General features: G+C 32.7%; 1 protein-coding gene across 10 annotated transcripts in view; it reads right to left on the reverse strand.

Annotated features, from left to right (window-relative positions):
• The window catches only part of Diaph2 (diaphanous related formin 2), an 831,690-nt gene that overhangs the window by 604,636 nt on the left and 202,797 nt on the right, over positions 1–24,257 (reverse strand). For all 10 annotated transcript variants that reach the window (XM_048797310.1, XM_048797302.1, XM_048797304.1 and 7 more), the window contains one exon: positions 22,031–22,170. In XM_048797310.1, the coding sequence (XP_048653267.1) occupies positions 22,031–22,170 (140 nt within the window). The remainder of the gene's footprint in view (positions 1–22,030; positions 22,171–24,257) is intronic.

The raw sequence follows: 24,257 nt of genomic DNA on the forward strand, positions 1-24,257 counted from the left end.
ACAGTGGAGGAGGTAGAGAGAGAGGAGGGGAGGGGAGGGGAGAGGTGGGGAGGGGGGAGGGTGGAGGATGGGAAAGGCAGCGGAGCACAACAGACACTAGGATGGCAATTTGTAAATCAATGGATGTGTAACTGATGTGATTCTGCAATCTGTGTATGGGGTGAAGGTGGGAGTTCATAACCCACTTGAATCAAAGTGTCAAATATGATATGCCAAGAAATTTGTAACGTTTTGAACAACCCACAATAAAAAATTAAAAAAAAAATTTAAAATGAAAAAAAAAAAAGTATAAAAATGTCTGCTCTGAGTTATTCAATACTAATTGACATCCAGAACTTTAAAAATAAAGTTGATGACTTCATTTAAAGTCCAACATGGGGACTGCAGATCAAGACAGACAGACCTAAATTTTGTTGTAGCATAATAGCCCTGAAATAAGAAAGAGCAATTCATCACAGATCTTAAATTTGAGAAACATAGAAGAAGCAGAGAATAAGGAAGAACCAAACAGAAGACAACATGGGGAAGAAGAATGATCTTTTATAATTTCCATAATTACCCTGAAATATAAAACATTTTTCTTTCCTTTCTACTGAGATGATTTATACACTGTAAAATTCAACATTTTGACAAATTTTACAGTCATATAATCACCAACACAAGATACAGAATATTTCCATCATCCCAAAATATTGCCCAATTCTCCTTTGTAGTCAATACCCTTTCTCTATCTCACCCCTTGGTAACTACTTACCTGATTTATGTCCTTATAGTTCTGCTTTTTCCAGATGTCATTATAAATGGAATGATTCAGTTTGCACATTTTTATGTCAGGTTTATTTAACATAGCATAAATATTTTTATTTGCTTTTTTTCATTAAACATGGCACTAGAATCACTCAGCATAAAAATTATAATAGCCAACAATTTTGTTGAATGTCTCAGCAGTCCATTCCTTGCTATTATATGGATATACCACCATTTGTTTATCTACTAATATTAGTTGATATACATTTCAGTTGTTTCCAGGTTTTAATAATTATGAATAAAACTGCTATAAACATCCACATAGAAGTATTTGTGTAAGCATATGTTTATTTTTTCTCCAGACAATACTTGGCGGTGAAATTCCTTGGTCTGATGGTAAGTACATGTTTAACTTTTAAAAAAACTGCTTTCCAAGTTAGCCATTCTATTTGACACTACTTCAGCAAAGTGTTACAGTTCCAAATTCTTCAAATCCTTGTCTGTACTTGATATTGAAAGTCTTTTTAAATTCAGCCATTCTAAAAACAGCTTTCAGGTAAAGAAACTTGATAAGTAAAGCAGTTAAGTAACTTGGAAAACATCAGTCAATAAGAAATTAGCTACAGTTTTAGAATCTAAACCCATATTGGACTCCCAAGACCTTACTTCTTTCAACCACATCATTAGAAATTACTAAAACAAGAGCACTACACTGTTTTCTATAAAAATATCTGGCTAATGATCTCACCAATAACTCAATGAAGAACAATTTATGATTGCTACAGAACTGCATTGATTTTATATCTATATATCTATGCCTAGACACACACTTATATTTATTTATATAGCTTAGTTCAATTCTTTAGATAGGCTAATTACGTTATAATCCATGTTTTTATTATCTTTGAAGACCCGAGTTTCGTTAAGAAGTCTAGCAAATACTGCTAAGATATCTTGTGACTGCAGCTAAAATTTCCAGTCAGGATTTAGGAAAAGAAGTTTATCAGAAAAAAATAGAGTCAAAATAGAGCTTAGATTTTTTTTTTTTTTGCGGGGGGGAGTGGGGCTATAAAACTACAATCTCAATTTCTGAGACATTATTGTATTAACATACATATTGTTAATTTTATGCTATTAGGTTAGAGAATCATCTTGATATGCAAGCTGCTATTAGATGGCCACTTGTCAGGGAACCAGGTAGGACGAATGAACCACCTAAACAAAAACAATAGAAAGACCAGGAGAATTAATGTACAAGTAAGAAGGAGACCAGGATTAGATCCGAAAAGGAAGCCAGTATGAATATCTTAGGAACAAGAATTACTCTCAGTAAAAAAGTCTTTTATTGTTATACCAAAAGGTTTGACTGTATCTATCAGATATAGAAAGCAGCTACAGTATTAGAATCTAAGCTTACTGAGGATCAAAAAAATATTCCATCATCCATCAATGAACTATGCTGTGAGCCCACATGGTGCTATGACAAATTCATAAACTTTAGAGAAAAACTGATCTAGGTTCTAATCCCATCTCTAGGAATTCTAGCTGTGTTATTTTGATCATTACTTAAACAACTTAACCTTGTTTTTTATTATAATCTAGGGATGAGAATAGTGCCCATAAACTCTTTGTGACTATTAAATGGAATAATAATGTATGTGAAACAGCACAATGAAGCTAGTATTAAAATACTTTCCAAAATGTTAAAAATCCAAAATGCAAACTCTTTGAATATTCTAATCCAAAGACCAGTATAAATTTTAGACATGCATTAAAGAATATTTTTATTAAGCCCCTGTGGTGCTGGGAATTGAATTCAGGGCTTTATTTATGCTAGGCAAATATTCTGTCAACTTAGTTACATTCCTACCCCTCTTTTATTTTAAGACAGGGTCTCACTAAGTTTCCCAGGCTGGCCATGAACTGCTTTAGCCATTCCTCCTCCTTTAGCCTCCTCAGTTGCAAGGATTACAGGTGTGTGTCACCACACTCAGATAAGAATCTTTTTTAACAATATTAACACTTAACTCAGTACAAAGTATTTTAATTTTTATGAAATATGCAGAGGACTCTAAAACCATACTAGACTTCATCTATTCACTGTCAGACAAATAAACTTCATAACTGAAATATTTGGAACTCTTATTGCCTGATGTACTTTCTTTAATTTGTTATTTACTTTTGTGTATATTTAATTCTAACTATATTTAGTGCTGACCAGTTTACATTAGAATAGTCACAGAAATCATAATGGTGCGGGGGTGAAAAAGGAGCAAAAAATAGAGACAGAGAGAATTTATAGTTCATGCACAATTTGACAGTGAGAATTATATCAAAATACACTAAAGTTTGAAGACAGAAATATCTCCCTAGCTTTCAGAATTTCTGAGGTCATTATTTTTAAAGGGCCCACTTAACACTGATCAGCATTATCAAAGGAAAGAAAATCTTACATTTCATGAAAGTATCAGAGGATTCATTTAATCCGAAATCCAAGAGAAAGCAAGATTCTTCCCTCCATAGTTCTCCAGAGCAAAACAAAATGAGAAAAACGCTGCAATGTACCTATTCTATTAAAGGAGTGAGTGAAATTCTGTTCCCTTCAGATCCATGTAAAGGACAAAACCGTTCCATTTCCCCAAACCTCAACCTTCTATCTGTAAATTAGAAATTTGAACTCTGAATTATTCAGTTATATTTAATGTAATATAACTTAAAGATAGGGGGACAAATTACTTCAGTACCTTATACACAATACAGACACAGTAAGCCATAGTAACTGCATGTTCACTTCCGATTAGATTGTTCAGATTAACGTCTATCTTTCAAAATGGTTAAAGCTAATATTAGAAAATTCTATACTGAGTCCCATAAGCTGTAAATGCTATTGGTCTCATGTGAAGGAGTCCAATATTTGTCATGTCATCCCTTTATCACTGTTTGTGCAGTGCTAAAGGCTAGTATAGAGGGTTATGTGTTCTGTACAAAAGATTTTATTTCTCTCTAATGGTCTTCAATTCCCATGTGTAATCTCATACTACAACTCAAATCACAGGAACATCAAATAAAATGAATTGATAGTCTGGAGTTTCTTGGGGAAATTCAGAAAGTTGGTAAAAAATTATAACACATGAAAGAACTAATTCAAAAAGCTGAGGAAACTTTAAAGGTTTATTGTAAATGGTGTTTTTGTTTTTGTTTTTACTGAAAAAATCTCATTTTAATACCAATGTTGCCAATGTAATGTTTTTCAATGCAATTAAAACCAATCCTTAGTTATGTGTACTTGGGAAAATAAAAAAATCCTTAGGTAATTAAAGCCAATGTGTAACCCTTCATAAACAATACTGCACATTCAATCCACAGATGGCTACAAGGGTAGCCCAAAGGGTAGCCAAAAAAAAACTTCATATTTTTGGCATCATTACACAATTTTTTCAGCCTCAATCAACACCACAGACAGTTCTACTATCAACATACACATTCATTAATTAAAAAATTAAGAGAAACACAACAAGAGGGATTTCTATATATTATGATTGACTTGGTCTTAATCCAATACAAATATATATATTCACTCAGGTTTGTCTACATGAAAGTAAACACAGTACCAAAATACAATAGCACTGAATATTTGAATATCCTTGCAAATAATCCACTGGTGGATTAATGTGAGAACTATCTCTAACCAATTATAAATACCTACTTGATGTAATGCTACCACTTCTAGACACTTGTGCATAAGTCTTTGAAGCATGACATTCGACTGACCACTTATTTCACCTGATACATAGGCAGATTGAATGTGTCAATTCTCCAGCTCTACTTCTTGGTGGTTCTGACTTCAATGCTATGATAGATTATAATTTTCTTAAAAACACCATCTTTTTCTCTGGCTGCATTGAAAATTTCTGCTCTGTTTCATGCTATTCGTATATATTTTAAGAGCCACTTACAAAGATAAAATATGCATTATTTCCAGTTGTTTATATTATATATAAACAAATCCATTTTCCATATTTACAAAAGAAATGGTAAATGCTCCAGTTACGTAGAAAAATATCCTTAGGACAAGAGTTGAGATGCACTTTTTTTCCCCCAGTACTTGGAATCAAACCCAGATCCTCACACATGCTAGGCAAATGCTTAACCACTGAGCTGTCTCCCCAACCCTATGGAGATAATTTAAGTAAAAATTCTCTAGCAAAGGATAAAAATTTCATATTCATTAAAATCAATTTCTTAAGTTGCCTAAATTAATTTGAAAATAGTCTAAGAAATGGCTTAAGTCTGAATCTGTACAAATGTCTTATAAGCTACACAATAATATTTTCCTTCCCACCTTCCCTTAAAAATTTTTGTATGAAAAGGTCTTACTCTATACTACTGATGGAAAAATTATTAAAAATGTGAATAAAAATGAAAATCTTCAATATATAGTCAATAGGACGAGGCAAGAAGAAAGGCCATTCCAAATAGTCAAGCAAAAGCCAGCCACATTTTACATCTGAAATTGTAAATATAACTATGTTAGGACACTTACTAAAGCTGCCTTCTTAGTGATATAACGAATCAAACCTATAATAAAATGTTAACTTCCACAAGAAAAATGTATTGGTTTATTTTCCTAAGCTAAGTAATACAGTTAAAATTCTATCATGTACTCCACAGGACATCCAATTTCTTTTAGTTTAGTGGAATTTTATTAAAGTGAACTTACTCCAAGAAATCACATTCCTAATCTGTAAGCCCTGGAAATGAAACAGAGCTGACATTGAGTTTATCTGTAATGAATAAGGTAAGTAAGAAATTCTTTGAATGCAAGACGAAAACAGAGACATTAGCACATATACCTGTACATATTTTTTTTTCTAATCCAATTTGTATGTTATGCTATCTAATTCTGATGGGCAGCAGAGAAGTTAAATAAATCTTCCTGCATGGTAACAGGGATAAGGAGAGTTGAAGGGTAATTGCTATTTGATGACTGAACAACAGAAATGCAACAGTCCTTCTCACCTACCAGGTGCAGTGCCAAAAACATATAATTAAAGACTCATTATAGCGTGTGATAGCTACACAGACAAAGATCAAAGAAATTTAATGTTCACAGATATTTTTAGCACAGGACAACTGAAACCAAATGTAAAAGAACTATTTCCTTGGATTCTTACTCTGGATGTCAAAAAAAAATTGGCAAGTTAAAATTTCTATTTCTCAGAATGTGATCTGTAATGGTAATTGCTTTAGTCTTCTCTTGTTTATTTTCATGTATTTTTAAATCATTTCTGCCTATAACTGAGAAAGATACTGTGGAGACTATGTGTTGTTCTGGTAGCACATACATGGTAAATACCTTTTCTTCATTCATTATATTCATGGTAAATACCTTTTCTTCATTCATTACATTTAATTTTTAACTGAAAACAATTGCATATATTTATGGGATTGAAAAAGATGTTGGATGGCAGCATACATTTTGGAATGGCTTAATTCAGCTAATTAACCTACGAATTACTTCACACCCTTACCAATTTTTGTGGTGAGAACATTTAAAATCTACTTTCCTAGCATTTTTCAAGTGTACAATATACTGCTATTTATGATAGTCCCCAAGATATACAATAGATCTCTTGAGCTTATTCCTCCTATCTAAATGAAATTTGTATCTTTTGAAAAACATAAATATCTTAATATATCCATGTCAATAAAATTTTTCAAAACATAATTTTGAACAATGAATATTCAAAATCCTAAATAACCACATATTCAACAACTTGGGAATTGTTAAGGCTATCTAAGACAAATTAAGCCAAACCTACTCATCATTTTTCTCTATCACAATGATTTAAACCATCTGAAGCAATAAAATCAGAACAAAACTACCAAGTATATTAAAACACATAGAAAAAACCTTTATATCACTAAATACAATATAAAGATATAAAGTCCCTAAGAAAGAGGCATTAGCCTCTGTGGTATTCATCCTGGTTTGCAATTATTTCAGAAATACCTAAAGACACAGCTACTGCTGAAAGATAAGCATTTATGCTAATAAAGACTTTCAGAAAATATAAGTGTGCTCTAAAAAGTGTGAAGTTTTAACTGCTGAAAGAACTTTGGCCTTCTTCAAAATGACAGGGACTTTTTCTTTATTGGAACAACTAGATATCAAAATAAACAACTAAAAGTTTAAATTAATGGCATGGCTTTGTCCTCAGTTACAAACTTCCATGGAAAAATGCACCCTGAAGAGTCTAGCTTTACTGGTTATAAAATCAAATATGTTACCCCATCTTACAGAAAAAGAAACTAAAGTTTAGTGGCTTGTCATACATCACAGAGATTCCTAATAACAAGTCCATGATCGGAATCCAGAACTTCTTTCTTCCCTGCCTCAGATTCAACTTTACTATCAATAAAATAAAAATTATCCACTAATGTATATAAGTTTATTGATTCTTTTCCTTTCATTCCTGACTAGTGGATAAAAGTTAAATGATATTGTTTTAAATTGACAATGGATATAACCATAATTGAAAGCAATTCCAGTGAGGTATTTGCTTTTTACCTTTTAATTATTGACGTTAGGTTTCACCATGAAGGCAAGGAAATTTTAAGATAATAAAAAACATTGGACATGTCTAAAAACATATTTTGTTTCCTGCACACCAACAAATATAAAACATTTAGTTGGTCAGCATAGACAACAGAGCCCTTTTATACTACAATTCATTATTATGGGATGGAAACATATCAATGAAATATTTAACTTGACAAAATACACATAATAGGAAGCACATGGGGAAAAAAATGGAACACTGACTTTAATTTGGGAATAATAGTCCTTGGTTAATCTTTACTCACTTCTCTGCCCAACAGGAATAAGGTGGTCAGTCTTCTTAAGGTTGCTTCCTGCTAACTTCCTTACTTCACTATCCATTTGTGCTTTTTGCCCTATTGATTTTGGTTATACTGAATTTCCAATAAACCCAGTGACCTCTTTTTGTTAAACAAACCAGTTCCTCTGTTCATCCATGTTTCTATGTAGAGTGAGACCTGAACTAAAGTACTGGTAATGAAAATGTAAAAGCTACAAGAGATATCACAAATTTTAAAAAATGGGCAAATGTGATAAACACAAGAGTATGAAAGATGACTCCAAACCATACACACACAGTGAAAGCAAAAATCTTGAATGGATGGATGGTCTCTCTAAGAAGATAGAGAATAGACTGAGGATTGTTTCTATAAATACTTAAATGCTATTATCTGATTACAAATCTGTTGTGAGCTTGCAGACTACAATGTCTAGCACCATGCTCATAAATACCTCCATAGTATGTACTCAACATGGTACTTGTATATCCATTGTACTATTTAATGTATATTTTAATACCTTTATTCTTATTTATTTTTATGTGGTGCTGAGGATTGAACCCAGTGCCTCACATGTGCTAGCCAAGTGCTCTACTACTGAGCTACAATCTCAGCCCCACTATTTGATATATTTATCTACCATCCTTCATATTGATGTTTCAGAAATTTCCAGTCATATATTGAAAAAGAAAAAAAAAACTGTATATGCAATTTATTCCAGCTCCTTGAAATGAATTCTCTAAACCTGTTTATTCTTACCTTTTATTACTCCAATTTTTCAAGTTCATTTGAAAGAGTTGAGAAATTCATGAAGCTTAATGCTTGGAGTCAAACTATGGTCATCATCAAATTAAAAGACATGATTTCTACATGTAAATTATTATTATCTACATGTTGAAATAATAAAAAAATAGTAGAACAAATCAGAAGGAATAATTTCTAATGTTCTATAGCACAGTGGGAGAATTACGGTTGACAAAAATTAAGTTCATATTTCATGATAGATACTAAAGAGGATTTTGAATGTTCCCAAGAAACGATAAATGTTTGGAGTGATGGATATGTCAATTACCCTGATCTGATCATTACATATTGTATATATGTACTGAAATGTAACATACATATGTATAGTTAGAATGTGTCAATATGAAGTTAGAAAAAATAATAGCAGATAATTAAATTATCTTAAAAGCCTACAAACAACTTAACACAATCCTGTCAGGAGAAAGAAATTATGAATAAATAGATAAGTTTTTAAAATGAAAAATATGTCATAAGGTCAGAGAATACCCCCAGGTCAATATCCAATACCACAAACATTTAAAATATTGTGGTATTTTAGTTGATATTAATAATGCTGATCTCAAAGGCACTACAAATTCTTAAACTTTCTATATCAACGAAAATTTCATTACATGTTTAATAGTTTTAGTGGTGAATCTACTTCAGGGTATTCTTATTCTTTGACAAACATTCATGCACATATGAAAATTTATGATAACTCAATTTTTGAAAATCTGTTTATACCACTCCAGTTTTCAATAATGTATGATGAATGAATTGTTGAATGCACAAATTTAACAAAGGATCTCCATGAAACTCTTGGAAGTTGGTATCTAGGGAGGTATGATATAAAAACCACATAAAAAACCTACTCAGGCAATATCCTCCAAAATACAGACGAATGGAGTCAATACACAGAGTGTTAAGAACAATAAATTCTCCAGAACAGATCTAACAATTAGAAGTGGATTGATTGGGGTTTTAAGAAGTCTTGAATTTCACATTTAAATGGCAAGCTACTAAACTATCTTATTGGATGTCAATTTAGTTTTAAAAGTTCACCATAAATTATGCTGTCTTCTGTAATCAACCTACATGGACTCCATCTCTATAGAAGATTTTCAGGTTTAAACTTCCTGATTTGAGAAGTTATACACCTAGAGTTTTGCTGACCAGGTGGGAAATCTCTCCAAATTAGCTGTCCATTATCTAACGCCAGTCAAACAGCTGGGGTCATAGAGCAAATACTGTTATCTAGTGCACATGGATCTTCTTTCAATCAAACATATAGAATACCTGCTTTCCAGGTGCTACCTGGCATCTTAATTGTGAATTGTCTGCTATCCAGCTCCTATAAAAAGTCCAGCTGAGATGATAGATATTCCAGAAGGAGAGCCTCAGGGGCATTTCTCAAGTACAGTACAACCTAGTAGCAGGTTCGTTTACTAGAAAACTGCATACCAATACTATTACTCTAGGTCTTTGTAGAAATATCATGACCTTGATTTTTTTTTCTTTTAAGTCACAGGCTCATGTATGAAATGGACATTCATAGAGATCCTCTGTACTTTATGAAAGAATATCAAGGACTCAGTCTACTATGTCGTTCAATATCCCTCATTAAAGAGCCACAAAATAAAATTCTCTGAGTTCACAACTGGGAAGAATGTCCCTCCTAAGGGGGAAAAAAGTTCACTATCATTTGTCAGGTAACAGCTATGTTTCTCAATATTTGCCTTTCTTCCTCCCTTGAATACATGAAAACTTGAGACAACTTTATAGTCGTATCATTACCTGGCATAATCCTAGGCTTTTTGGTATGTACAACCTTCCCTCCTTAGTCACTTAGAGCTTGTATTTTTATCCTGGTCTTACCAGTAATGGGATATTGTATCTTATTGTAAGTTTCAATTGTTTTAGTAATAGTTTCATAAAAAGATAATTTTTTGAAGCCCTACCAGGTGCACAAGGCTGAAGTAAGAGGATTCCAAGTTCAAGGCCAGCCTCAGCAACTTGGCAGAACCCTCAGCAACTTAGTGAGAGCCTGTCTAATAAATGAATAAATAAATAAATAGTCTAGAAATATAGCTCAATGGTAAAGTGCCCCCTCCCTCAGCAACTTAGTGAGATCCTGTCAAATAGATAGACAGACAGACAGACAGACAGATAGATAGATAGACAGACAGACAGACAGATAGTCAGTCATTCTAGGATTATGGCTCAGTGGTAAAGTGCCCCTGGGTTCAATTACCAAATTCTCAGTATGGGAGGGGGCATGACTCTAGTATGTGTCCAAGGCATTTAGTTAAATTCATATAACTCAAAATATTTCAAGTGACATAAATGCATAAGCATTTTCTTCCAAAGACTAATTTTGAATGTAGAGAAAATGCAATCAACATATCCAAAATAGTTAAAATGAAGTTAACCAACTATTAAGGGATCCATTTAATTAGTGTGCCTAGACTCTGCTAATAGATTTTATATACATATATAACTGTGTGTCAAGTTACAAGTTACCAAATATTTTAGATGTTTTTTATATGTAAATTGGTCCTCTAACTTAAAATACATCTTTTAAATAAAAACATCTGTTGCCTTGGTGGAGCTTACATATGCCATATTGTAATAAAATAAATGTCAACATGAGAGCCACTATTTATCTTAATGTCTATAACATTTTCTCCCCCCTAAAGCAATACTTCAAAAATCGGACAGTATTTTCTGTGCCTAATTCTTTTAAAAAAATAATACAGGACACATAAATCTAGTTTGCTTTTATTGTAAGGCATAATATCAAGGGTGCCTAAGTCAAAACTCTGTCTTTAAGCTAATAGTATATGGATTAAAACTTCAAGGTTGCTTTAATACTTATGGTAGCAGTTTAATAAAATTAGCTTGGATATAGTTGATATTAATTGAAATTGTTGATCAACATTTTGAAAGAAGGCATATAAAATGACATAACTGCAATGAATTTTCTACACTATGTATAAATGTAATAGTGGTACTCAAAAATTATTTATGCAATTCAAAGTTAAAGCAAACAAATTCAAAATACCAATATTAAAATCTTGCTTTAGTAATACTGCTCATAATACTGCCTTATGAGATGTACTCACAATATTAAGTCCTGTTCACATTTCTGCATCATAAAAAAATTGGCCTCATTATTCCATTTTGCATAGGTAGTCCCCTGTAAAACGTTCTAAAGAGTATTGATCTGCACCTACCATTATATTAACTCTCTAAGTAGTGTTGGCTGTGTTGCCAAGCTTTTAATAAGTTTAATACAGACTGTTTAAATAGTTATTAGCACTCATAATTGGGAAAGTGCTTTTATTTCTAATTTGTATTGCTGTCAAGATTCAGCTATTTTCATTACGATGATTATGGTGAAATGCATATTTGTTAATATGCTAAAAAATACATTTAAGTCTAAAGGGAGATGAGAAAACATCAAGTAAAAGCAAATATTCCAGAGGTAATACAAATAACTACATATTTATAAACTTAAAAAGATATTTTCTATATTTTCACCTGCTTGGAAACATTGACTAAGAATACTAACATCACAGGGAGTGAACACAGACACTGAGCCATGAGTTTGGCAGATAACTATATCCAAAACAAACCAGGAAAAAAAACAGTTTCCTAGTGGGGTAAAATAGCCCTCAAGCTGTAAGGCAATTTCAGCAACACTCTGAAAAGAATTCTATGCAATCACAACTCTCTGATACTATTCTTCAAACTGGTATTTGCCGTTTTTGTCATATGTTGAGAAACCTTAGTGACAATGATTTATTGCTGCACATTTCTTTGAATCTTCATAAAATGCATTGCCCAATACCTATACATCCTGTAAGGGCTTGGCTGGGAATAAAATCATCCAAACTCACTGGTCATTTCTCAATAGGCACTGCTTCCTTTCATAAACTTTAGTAAAGGAGTAGGAATAAAAACCTGTAAATAATGTAGTTCTCATTCTAAACCACAGACAGACCATGGTATGTGAATTCTAATGCAATTTGTGATGGCAGATTGGGATTTATTTTATAGTCAAAGCACATGGATTTTTAGGGCATTAAATAGAGTTCTAAACATTTAATTTCATTAATTCACCATGAAACTGTAAAAGGACTATTGTGTAAAGCATGCTATGCTGTCTGTAGCTTATGAATATGGTTCAAATCAAACCAATACATTTCATTCCTATGTGGAGGAAGTTAGCTCCATTCTTTTGCTCTGATTATAGCTAAAAATGCGTAGCCACAAAATAGTGCCAGATTAATGCAAATTCATTCTCACTGCTGGAGAAGCATAGGTTGTTACTGATAGTGGGTCAATATCCACATCAAATCACACATTATTGTATATAAATTACACAGTATCAGCCATCACAAAACAAATAAGAGGGAAAGAGGGCCCGTTCCCCAGAAGACACTAAAATCTAAATGAGAAAAGCAGACATATATGTATAAAACTATTTTAGAGCATATGCAGGTACAGGTAAATATATACAGTAGAAAATAAATGTTATGGGAATGTATAGTAAGGAAGTGATTTGGGATATGGCCAATTGATGATGGTTTATAAAAGTGATTTTAAATATTTGCCTTTAGGTAAAAATAATATAATGAAAAGATTTTTAAAGCCTTTATTAGGAGAGATTAAATACCATATGAATTTGAAAGTCATGACTCCACATTTTATATTGCAAAATGAGTAAAGTTATTAGTATGTGTATCTGTGTATGTACATGTACTTATTTTTTTTTATTTTACTAGTGGCTAAACAAGAAGAAATCAATTAAAATTGTGGTAAGGATAATGAGAGGGCAAATGACTGAGTTAAAATTAATATCAAGCTTGAAAAATAGTTAATCAACAATTTTAGAAACTGGTTTCTTCAATATTTAAAGGAAATTATAACTATCTGTCTGGGGTTAAATAATATGTGTATAAATACAGCAGAAGAATAGAATGCTAGGAAATCTTCTAGCCTTGTGGGGAAACTTGTTTTCTCATTCTTCAAAATAATTCTCATATTCTAATCTTCTAATTCTAATACAAAAGAATTGGAATTAAGGAAATGAGAATAAAGAACCTAGAGGTTTATGGCTAGAAGGCTTCAATCTCATTTACATATGGATAAACTAAGACTCAAAGAGATCCACTGACTAGACTAAGGTCAACACATGGAGCAAGTGATCAAGAACTGGAATTCAGATCTCAGAACTGGTATCCCACTGTGACTATCATATAACACTCTACCTCTCAGAGTTTAGTACTACTGAATATTTTACTTTATAAGGCAATTTTTTAATTTCATTAATTAATTTCACACATACATAAGTATACTTTTCCAGCTATTTTGAACTAGTTAATGCTGTTACCTAGATAGAATGTAGCTTAATTTTGTTATGTCAATACTTTTAAGGATAATATTCATTTGCATAATTGCAGTGGGTTGAACAGTATCCACCCAGAGCCTCAGAATATGACTTCATTCAGAAATAGGATAAATATAATTAAGGTAAGAATCAAGGTAACATTTATATTGTATCATGGTAGGCCCTAAATGCAGTTATAATGTCCTTATAAAAGACAAAAATGGTAGGGCTGGGGTTGTGGCTCAGTGGTAGAGCGCTCGTCTAGTACTTGCAAAACCCTGGGTTTGATCCTCAGCACCACATAAAAATAAATAAATAAAATAAAGATATTGTGTACAACTACAACTAAAAAATAAATATTTTTTAAAATGACAGAAAGATGACACAGGCACATAGAGAAGACCATGTGATTGATGATGGAGGCCCACACTGGAGCTATGATGCCACAAGCCAAGGATTGCCACAAGTGAAAAGACACAGGCAAGGATCCTCCCTAAAGTATTTGGAGGAAGCTACCTGGCATCTTGACTCACACATCTGGCTACCTAAACTGTGAAAAATCAAATTTTTGTTTTAAAATTCCAACAATAAATTTCATACATTTACATTTACCACACCAGTTTGTGGTGAATGTTATAGAAACCCTAAGATTTTTTTTAAAAAATCAGTCCCCTTATATCAAAGAAAACATTCAGCATTTGAAGAATACATGAACTCCATATAGGGTAGAGGGATTGGAGGGGAAAGGAGGAGGCATGGGGTAATTAATGATGGTGAAATGTGATGGACATTACTATCCAAAGTACATGTATAAAGACAAAAATTGGTGTGAATATACTATGTATACAACCAGAGATATGAAAAAGTATACTCTATATATGTAACATGAATTGTAATGCATTCTGCTGTCATATATAAATAAAAAAATTTACACTAAAAAAGAAATTTAAAAAATTATAGTCAATGATTTCTGTTTAATTTCAGGCAAATTTTTACAGTTATATAAATAACACTAAATACATGGCTCCTGGGTGCAGCCAATCTGTAACACAGTATGGAGATTCCTCAGAAAGCTTGGAATGGAACCACAATTTGACTTAATTATCCCACTTCTCAGGATATACCCAAAGGACTTAAAATCAACATACTATAGTGACGTGGCCACATCAATGTTTATAGCAGCTCAATTAACAGTAGCTAAGCTATGGACCCAACCTAGATGCCCTTCAACAGATGAATGGATACAGGAGAATATGGTATACATACACAATGAAATATTAATCAGCCATAAAGAAGAATAAAATTATGGATGGAACTAGAGACTATCCTGCCAGTGAAATAAGCTAATCCCCAAAAAACCAAAGGCTGAATATGTTCTCAATGATATATAGATGCTAACACACAATGAGGGGTGGTGAATACAAGTTCATTAGAGTAGACAAAGGAAAATGGGAAGAGGGATAAGAGTAGGAAAGACAGTAGAATGAAGTGGACATCACTTTCCTATGTTCATACATGAATACATGAACAGTGTAACTGCATGTCATGTACAACCACAAGAACTGGAGGTTATATTCCATGAATATATAATACATGAAAATACATTCTAATGTAATGTACAAGAATAATAAATAAAGCATTAAAAAAAACACTGAACGCTGAGGTGATTTACGTTTCCATTGTTAATTTTCTTTATTTTCTGTTAAACTTCTTTCTTATATAAATTATTTTTATTATTGGATTAATTCTTATATTGGTTTTGACTTTTTCTGACTTTTGTGTTGTTGCTCCATTGCCTTCACTTACATATTTGTTTCTGTCCAGTAGGAAGATTAATTAGCTGTTTGATATGTTGGTTTGGTTGCTTATTTGTTGTTTCTGTATGGGAGATTATGAGTTCTGAAGTGGAAGTTAGCTAGAGAGCAAAGTCTTATGGTTTATGGTAGATTTGAATCTGGTAGTAATACATGTAGAGGTTTTTCAAGGAATAAAAAGTTAGGGTTCTTTTTAATTTTTAATAAAATCATGTTTGGAAATTTTGTGTTAATAAGTTAAATAAGTTTCTATTCTGTAGCACAGAATTCTACAAGCTTTATGTAAATTCAAAGCCTATGTTCATGGTGAATTCCAAAGAGAAAAATCCAACACTGCACTTTCAGAACATAATTAACCACATTACATAAACACATTCCCCACCACCACCAGTTTTTTATTTCTGCTGTTGATTTTCTTTTTTTAATTTATTTATTTTTTTCTTTTTGAGAAGTATGTTGAGGAAAATATCCCCTTATCAGAAGAAAGAAAAAGGAATTTTGGACCCAATTAGAATGGTAGATAAAAAGGCCAAGGAGGGTCACTTCATAGAGGTAAATTTGCTAAACTTTGAAAAGAATTTTCAGGAAACTGAATGGAAAAGAAACTAGTGTGTTCCCTGCTTTTTTCTCCTCTCTTTAAAACCCACACATATAGATACAGGCACACAACAAATACTTGGCAGCAACAGCATTTCACTTACTCAACTTGTAATGCCACAACTTTTATGCTAAAATATACATTCATGTAGAATATATACAATGAAAAAAAAAGATAATTTTTTTCAACTTCAAGAATTTCTCTACAAAGTAACTTTCCCTCTCCTCTTATCAAAGTTGCCTTATTACCTGGTGCCTAACAAGCTTATAAACCCTTCTTAGCAGGAGCATTCCCCATAAACCACCTTCCCAGGGAAGAGTCCTAGATGGATAAATTCTGAACTTCATCATCTTGATTCCCACACCCTCACCAAGGGCAAAACTGATTTGATTATGGATAGGCACCTGACCCATGTACAAGCATTTAATCTGGCCTGCTAGGTGGCCTGGCATGGAAAGTTTTGCCTAAGCAGAAACAATAAGGACCAGTATCTTCTCTTCAGACTTTTGAACTGGGCAATACAAATCAGAAGGTCAGGCAGATAAATATGAGAAAAACAAGCCAATTCATAGAGAGTCCATGTTAACACTGGAATTTCAAAGTGATGTGCCATGAATTTCTGTGGCTGATTGAGGAAGGCTCATGACAAAAATAACTGAGTTCTGGTACTATCCTCTGATATTAAACAACCTTCTATCTTAGCCTCTATGAAGCACAGCTACACTAAGCTGGCCCTAGAATTCCTGTGGGATTTGTAGCTCCCTTGCTACAATGTATAACATAGCTTCCCTCCTTTATCCAGAGTTATCCTTTAAAAATGTAGGCTAGGTCATGTCATTCCTCTCCTCAAAAATTCCAACAGCTTCCCAGCTCACTCAGAATAAAAACTACAGTTCTTCCAGTGGCTTCCAAACTCTACATTATATGACTTTACATACTATAGTCTCTTTGACATTTCTGGAACATGCCAAAGCATGCTCCCATCTCCAGTATTTGCTCTTACACATTCCTGCACTTTTTTACACTTCTTCCCAATGTCATTAAAATCAGGGAGGCCTCCGCTGACCATCTGACATAAAATAGCAACATCCCTTCCACAGCATGTATCACATTTTAGGTATCCTTTTTAAAAATATTGTCTGATTTCCCTTACTAGAGTGTAAGCTCCATATGAACAAGTCTTATTTGGATGAGGGAAATTTATTTTGTTATTCTTTATAGGATACCCATGTGATATGTAAAAGCAGGCCATATACAATATTAAGTAGTATTTCTGGAACTGATTCAATTTAAGAGTTTGCCTAAGAAAATTAACTCTTATTGGTTAAAAAATTAATTTATCATGTAATGGCAAATTTAAATATATTTCATATGGCATCTGAATTACTAGTAGTATCATCCCCAATAAATCAGCAGATAAGTTCAAAATTTAACTACCAAAATGAAAGAATTTATATTTCTTAGATTATACTCAAAATATTGCTACATTTAGTAGGTAAAAGTATAAAACAATCAAAAATAATTATGACAACAGTAATAATAAACTGTAATAATAAATAAAATTGACAATAATTTTAAATTTATTTATAGTTAATTTAGAATCCACTTCAATATATATAACTATATCCCATATGCCTATGAGCCACAGGAAAAAAAAACTATAAGTGGATTATAATCATGAATTATGTTTTTCAGGTTTGTCATGCTTAGATTTTCTTGCCCAAAACCATCCATAGTATTTTTCCAGAATATGTCTCTTATTCTCCAAATTTTGGCTCACATACAGGTCAGGACCAAGGAGGAAGAGAAGTGTCTGCCAAGTCATTTCCAGGCTAAACAAAATTGGAAAAGTATGCAGGCCAGGTAGGTAGTTTACAATGAGTCTTTAAAATTAAGACACATCTACCATGTCCCAAATTGTATGTACATAAAACAGTGCGGCAATTATTTTCTCCCTAAAAATGCTTGTTATTTCCTCTCATATTATAGTTAGACTTCCTCATCTAGTCTTCCCTTCCAATCCTTTACCTACAGCAGAATCCCAGTAAAGCACATAACTCCATTAGGAAGAATAAACAGGGTAAAGTTAATAACACCAAAAGGATCATAGAGGACTTTTCCCCTGGGAGGACAGGGAAAGGTTGCTTTTCCACATTATAATCAGGTACACATACCTCAATATATCAGTTCACAGGCACAAAAGCAACTTCGGTTTTTTTTTTTTTTTCCCTAGTTCTGGAAGTATACAACTAGAGTAGGAAAAAGAAAACTGGCTATTCATCCACTGGCCAGTTGAATCAAATCACAATTAAGATAGTGACCTATATTATGATATAAACATCAGATCTTAATCTTAGATATTACGTTTCTGCATTTGTATAAATGATAAATGTCACTCAGATTATTTCTTTCAGCACTGTAATTCTGATGACGAAATGTATCCTTCCTGGCCTCCCATTTTTCTCCAGGACAGTACTATTTTTCAACAAACTATAGTTGAGCATTTCTTATGCTTATGAAGACAGAGTTTTCAAAAATGTCTGATAATTTAAATGACAGGTTTGTAATATGTTATCTATTCAAATTATTTAAATAAATAAATTATGCTATAAATAAAAGTATTTATAGCATAATCTTAATTAAAGAAAACATGAATCTATGGTATAAGAGCAACTCACTCAATAAACAAAGTGAGCATCTGATTCATAAGTTACTATTTTTAACACATTTGAATTAATCAATTACTATGTTTAAGAAGTAATAATAGCCATAATAAGCTATCCAAACATGAAAAATAAGTCTAATGAAAAATTAGTTAATTTTTTTCTCTTAGCTGAATCCCTGACTTCTGGTTTAAAAAAAAAAATTATATATATATATATATATATATATATATATACACACACACACACACACACACACACACACACACATATTTATTTATTTCAGAGAAAGAAACTTGCACACAATTAAATAATAAATTTCAACTATTTCCACAGCTTTTATCTCCCAAATTCATCTATCTTCAAGTGTTTCTTTTATCTTACTGATAAATCTTGCAAAAAGCCCCAATTTATCCATCTACATCTCCCTCTGAACTTCAAATATAATTAGAAAAACATAAAAAAGTTCAAACCAGTTACAAAAGTTGACAAATGATGCCAGTTGAGATCTTTTTGAAAAATTCCACTTCCTTTAAGTCAACAGGTCAAAATTACTCACAGCTGGAGGCAAGGGTCTTCAGAAAATGAAAAGTTATTTTGGCTGTTTCAACCAACAGATTTAAAATGTTCCTGATCCATAGGGATAAATGTGACCCTCAAAGGCCAGATGATCAATCTGACCTGATTGATGATCAAGGCTTGATAACCTTGAAGCTTCAGGCTGCAGAGCTCAGTATGCAGCTTGCTAAAGCTCTTCTTCCCTTCTTACAGAGGACACTTGTGAATCAAAAGCAGCACCTCCTTCTGGATGAAGTTGAAGTAATCTTTGGGATAATCCTTGGCATCATCCTTTTTTGGGGGTGAGGGTGGGGGAACTGGGAATTTAACCAGATTGCCTAACTACCAAATCATATCCCTGGACCTGTTTATTTTTTTTATTTTGACACAGTGTCTCCATAAGTTGCTTAGGGCTTCCTTAAATTGCTGAAACTGATCTGGAACTCCCAATCCTCTTGCTTCTGCCTCTTGAGTCACTGGGATTACAGGCATGTGCTACTACACCCAGCGGCATCATCCATTTCTAATTGCACCAGGACACACATTCCCCAGGACACATGGAGAGCCTTATCCACCATCACATGTGTCTTGATGGTCTCCAAAATATATACGATGAACTGGTTCATGCCCGCTAGGACTAGGAATTTCAATATCTTAAACTCTTTCCTTCCACAGATGATTTGAGGACACTGAACACTTTGGCATATATTCCTACTAGCAGTTCAGTCATCCCCTGCTTGGCTGTATGTGAGCCAAGCACTACCTGGCCTCAACTTGCATTGAGTTCATATCATCAACTTTGTAAAAAATACAGTTTGGAGCCCTACTGCCCATCTGATTTTCCCCACAATGGAGACATGGGAAACCTTGAATCCCCTAATCTTGAACATATTGTCAACCAGTTAAAATAACAAGGTAAAATGTTCTGGGTTCAGACCCTGGATCTTAGGATCTAAGTAGCAGGTGCTAGGCCTCCCTCAGACTGTTGGCCATTACCTCCACTGGTCCCATCCAAAGCAGAGATACTGCCATAACCCCCAAACACACTCACTTTTATCTTAAAGATAGCTTCAGCAGGAGAGGAGGTACAGTTTGTCTCTTGTCAGGGCTGCTCCACAGGCTGCCTAGGAGATCTACCTGGGGCAACAATGGAATGTACAACACAGCCACACCACACTACTTTCAGAGCCAATCAACTACTGGAATGCAGCTGCCTCCAGCCAATCAGGGCCTGCCAGGCACCTGCTTGTTTTATTAACCCTTTGGGGATATGTGGCTCCTTATTGTTCTGCATTTTAAAAGATGCACACATAATTTCAAGCTTTCCCAATTCTTTTTATAAAAAATGAATTTCATTAATTTCCCCATTTATTTCTGAATGCCACAACTTCCATAGTCACTTATTAAAATATTTATGTACTCAACCAATCTACTGTTCAATAGAAAATTTTGGAGCACCTAAGTGCTGAGTACTAATATAGGGTGCTGCAGGTATATTGGGTAGGAGTGGGGGTACATGGTGGTTACTGTTCTCAACTCACACCAGCTGCTCAAATCATTTACTAAAAGCATTATGAAAGAAAGAGCAAGATAGGCACCTATGAACAATTATCATACTCCAAAAAATGCATATTTTATCACAGTCTTTTAAAATTTTGTCATAAATTTTTTCCAATTATTTTGCAAAATGCACTAATATTTTAATTACTGATACATCTGAATTTATAAATATATCCAAACTGAATGACTGAGCTCTAAATTATTTTCAAGGCTCTGTGTACAGATCAAAAAGGTACAAGACTTGATCCTATTGAATATTAAGAAAAACATGAATAAAATCATGTTTTTGTATACTCTTATCTAGTAAATTCTTAACTCAAGATTCCAGCAACTGTGTAAGCAGATCTTAAATTTTTTTGCAATGTTACAATGCAATATATTTTTCTTTATATATATTTTAATTTGGATATTAATTTAAAGGCTTTATATGGCTAATAAAGGAATAATAGTTTCTACAATCCATCACTGGTAAGTACCCTGTTCCTTAAAAATAATTTTGAGCTATGTAAAAGCCTAAATGTGTAAAGTTTTAAATAGTTTGTTAATATTTTCTGTCTCATTTCTTCTATTGGTTAAAATAATTTCATTTCTATCTCAAAATTACAGAAATATGTGAATAGTATATGTAAAATTGTTAAAGGATATGAAATTATATATAACTCTCAGGTTTAAAGTGAATAAAATTCTAGAGTTAAATATACTTAATTTGTTTTATAAATAAATATGTAACAATCATTATCTGAATACACAAACAGCTTTCCACGTAAATGTGGATATTTAATTTCTATCTCTGTTTTATACAATAAAGAATAATTAAATATTCAAGTAATATATGAACCCTTAAAAATTACACATTATTAAAGACCAGATTAACTAGATATATTTTTAAATGTTTACAAATTAATGCTCAGACATTGCTATTGTATTAGTTAATATCAGAGCAAAATCTTGAGGTTAATATAACTGATTATGTTCCCAAACAATAACATATAGCATGAATTGTATGAATCATACTAAAATCATAAGAACCACCTACCTGACAGGATTGCTGGTTAATGAAACCCTCAGGGATTCTAGGCAGTTAAGAAGTTTCTCATCTGAAATACCAGATCGTAATTCATGAACATATTCTTGTGAAGACAGGGTACATTCATGCTTGCTGTTTTTCAGACCACCCTATTAAAAAAGAGAAACAACTTTAAACAAACAAGTTATATTTTAAACACTTAAAAGTAAATACTGCATAAAATATATAAATCTATAAATACTTTACCATCTAAAATGTTTGCAGTACTAGGCACTTAAACATACTTGATCTGTGTAAGCAGATCTTAAAGTGTTTAAAGAACTGACAGGTAAAATTGTATCATATATATTGCAACATCCTCCTCATCATCATTTAAAAGAAAATTCCACTGCTGGTGCTCATGACATAAAGAGAATATGGACCTAAATTATATGAAGTTTTGCTGATGTCTAAACTTAAAATTCAGGCATTAGGATTAAGATTACCCAGTTCTTTTAACCCAAAGAATGAACACTAAAAAATCATCTTATTAATTTCCCTAGTTAAGATATTCATATTCAATTTCACAAAATATATAAAACAAACTGAAAGATATATCAGAATATCATATCTCAAAAACCAAGTGAAAACACTTATTAAAATGGAAAACAATATAATCTCCAATTAGAATGTTAAATAATTAAATCAGTGTAAAGCATTCACTAATTCCAAGGTATTCCTTCCTAACTGTTACTCCCAGGTTGCAGATTAATTTTAAAAAGTCATTAAATACATTTATCTAATAGCTACTAGTTTTTAGCTTAATTTCTAATATACATGGGGTTACTTCCAGAACTCATTATCTCATCACAGTTCCTTAGCTTCATCACCTTGCTATAACTATATAAGTAGTTCAGGGAAAAGACTAGGAGAGAAACACCATCAACACATTCACTAGACTAATAACTCATAGCTTCACATTCTAGACATACCCAGTCATAACTGTTATTTTCCTACACTATAAATGTATTCTCCTGAATTAAGACTCTAGCTAGATTCCCTTTTCCCAAGTTCATACTAATTACCCTAAGTTTATACTGAGTATCGAAGCCAATTTCCCCCACTGGGTAGAAGTTATATCATTAGAGTACATAGATTTTTTAAAAAAACAATGTGTTAATAATGAGAAATTGGTTCCCTAGAGTTTCATATTATTTGACTTTTTAAGAAATACCTCCACAATATAGAAATTATAAATATTTTTTAATTTTTGAATTTTAATAAATTCCATTAAATAATAAATGTTAAAAGTCTGAAAAAGGCTTACAGCATATACAGAAACTCTATTTGCTTATAGTACTGTGGCTATATTCACTATTATAGTATCTAACATATTCCAGTAGAAGCTATCATGTGTGTCTATCTCTTCCACACTGGAAACACCATGTAAGCCAAGTGCCTAACAGAGTGCCTGAATTTAGTGAGCGTCAACCAAAATGTGCTATTCTTGGTTTTGCTAATAACAAATTACAGAAGAAGAAATATAATTTCACACTCTAGCTCCCATACTTTGTGCAATAGTCACTGACTAGACTTTTTGTTTGAGAGAGAGAGAAAGAAAGAGAGAGAATTTTTAATATTTATTTTTTAGTTTTCGGCGGACACAACATCTTTTTTTTTTTTTAATGTGGTGCTGAGGATCGAACCCAGTGCCCCACGCATGCCAGGCGAGTGTGCTACCACTTGAGCTACATCCCCAGCACCCCCCCTTTTTTTTGTTAACAGATACAGTAGATGTTTAATTCCTGCAATTTATCTACCCATCTCTTATTCAACAAGTAACAACAGCAAGTAGACAATTGTATCATAATTCTGAAATAATATTTTTGCTCAACCAACTCACTTTTCACAACAATGAATGGAAATATTCACTGCATGCCCCAGTCTGAAAACTACAAGAAGTTAAAATTTTGCCAGTCTACAGTCTCATACCAATTTCATACAATCCTCACACTTATTTTCTTAATCAATAGGTTTAAAAGATCCCTATTGTGGCATTTATACACAATGGAGTATTACTCTGAATTAAAAAATGACAAAATCATAGAATTTGCAGGGAAATGGATGGCATTAGAGCAGATTATGCTAAGTGAAGCTAGCCAATCCTTAAAAAACAAATGCCAAATGTCTTCTTTGATATAAGAAGAGTAACTAAGATCAGAGTAGGGACGAAGAGCAGGAGAAGAAGATTAACATT

This window comes from Marmota marmota, unplaced genomic scaffold, assembly GCF_001458135.2.
Source record: "Marmota marmota marmota unplaced genomic scaffold, marMar, whole genome shotgun sequence".
Taxonomy (NCBI): domain Eukaryota; kingdom Metazoa; phylum Chordata; class Mammalia; order Rodentia; family Sciuridae; genus Marmota; species Marmota marmota.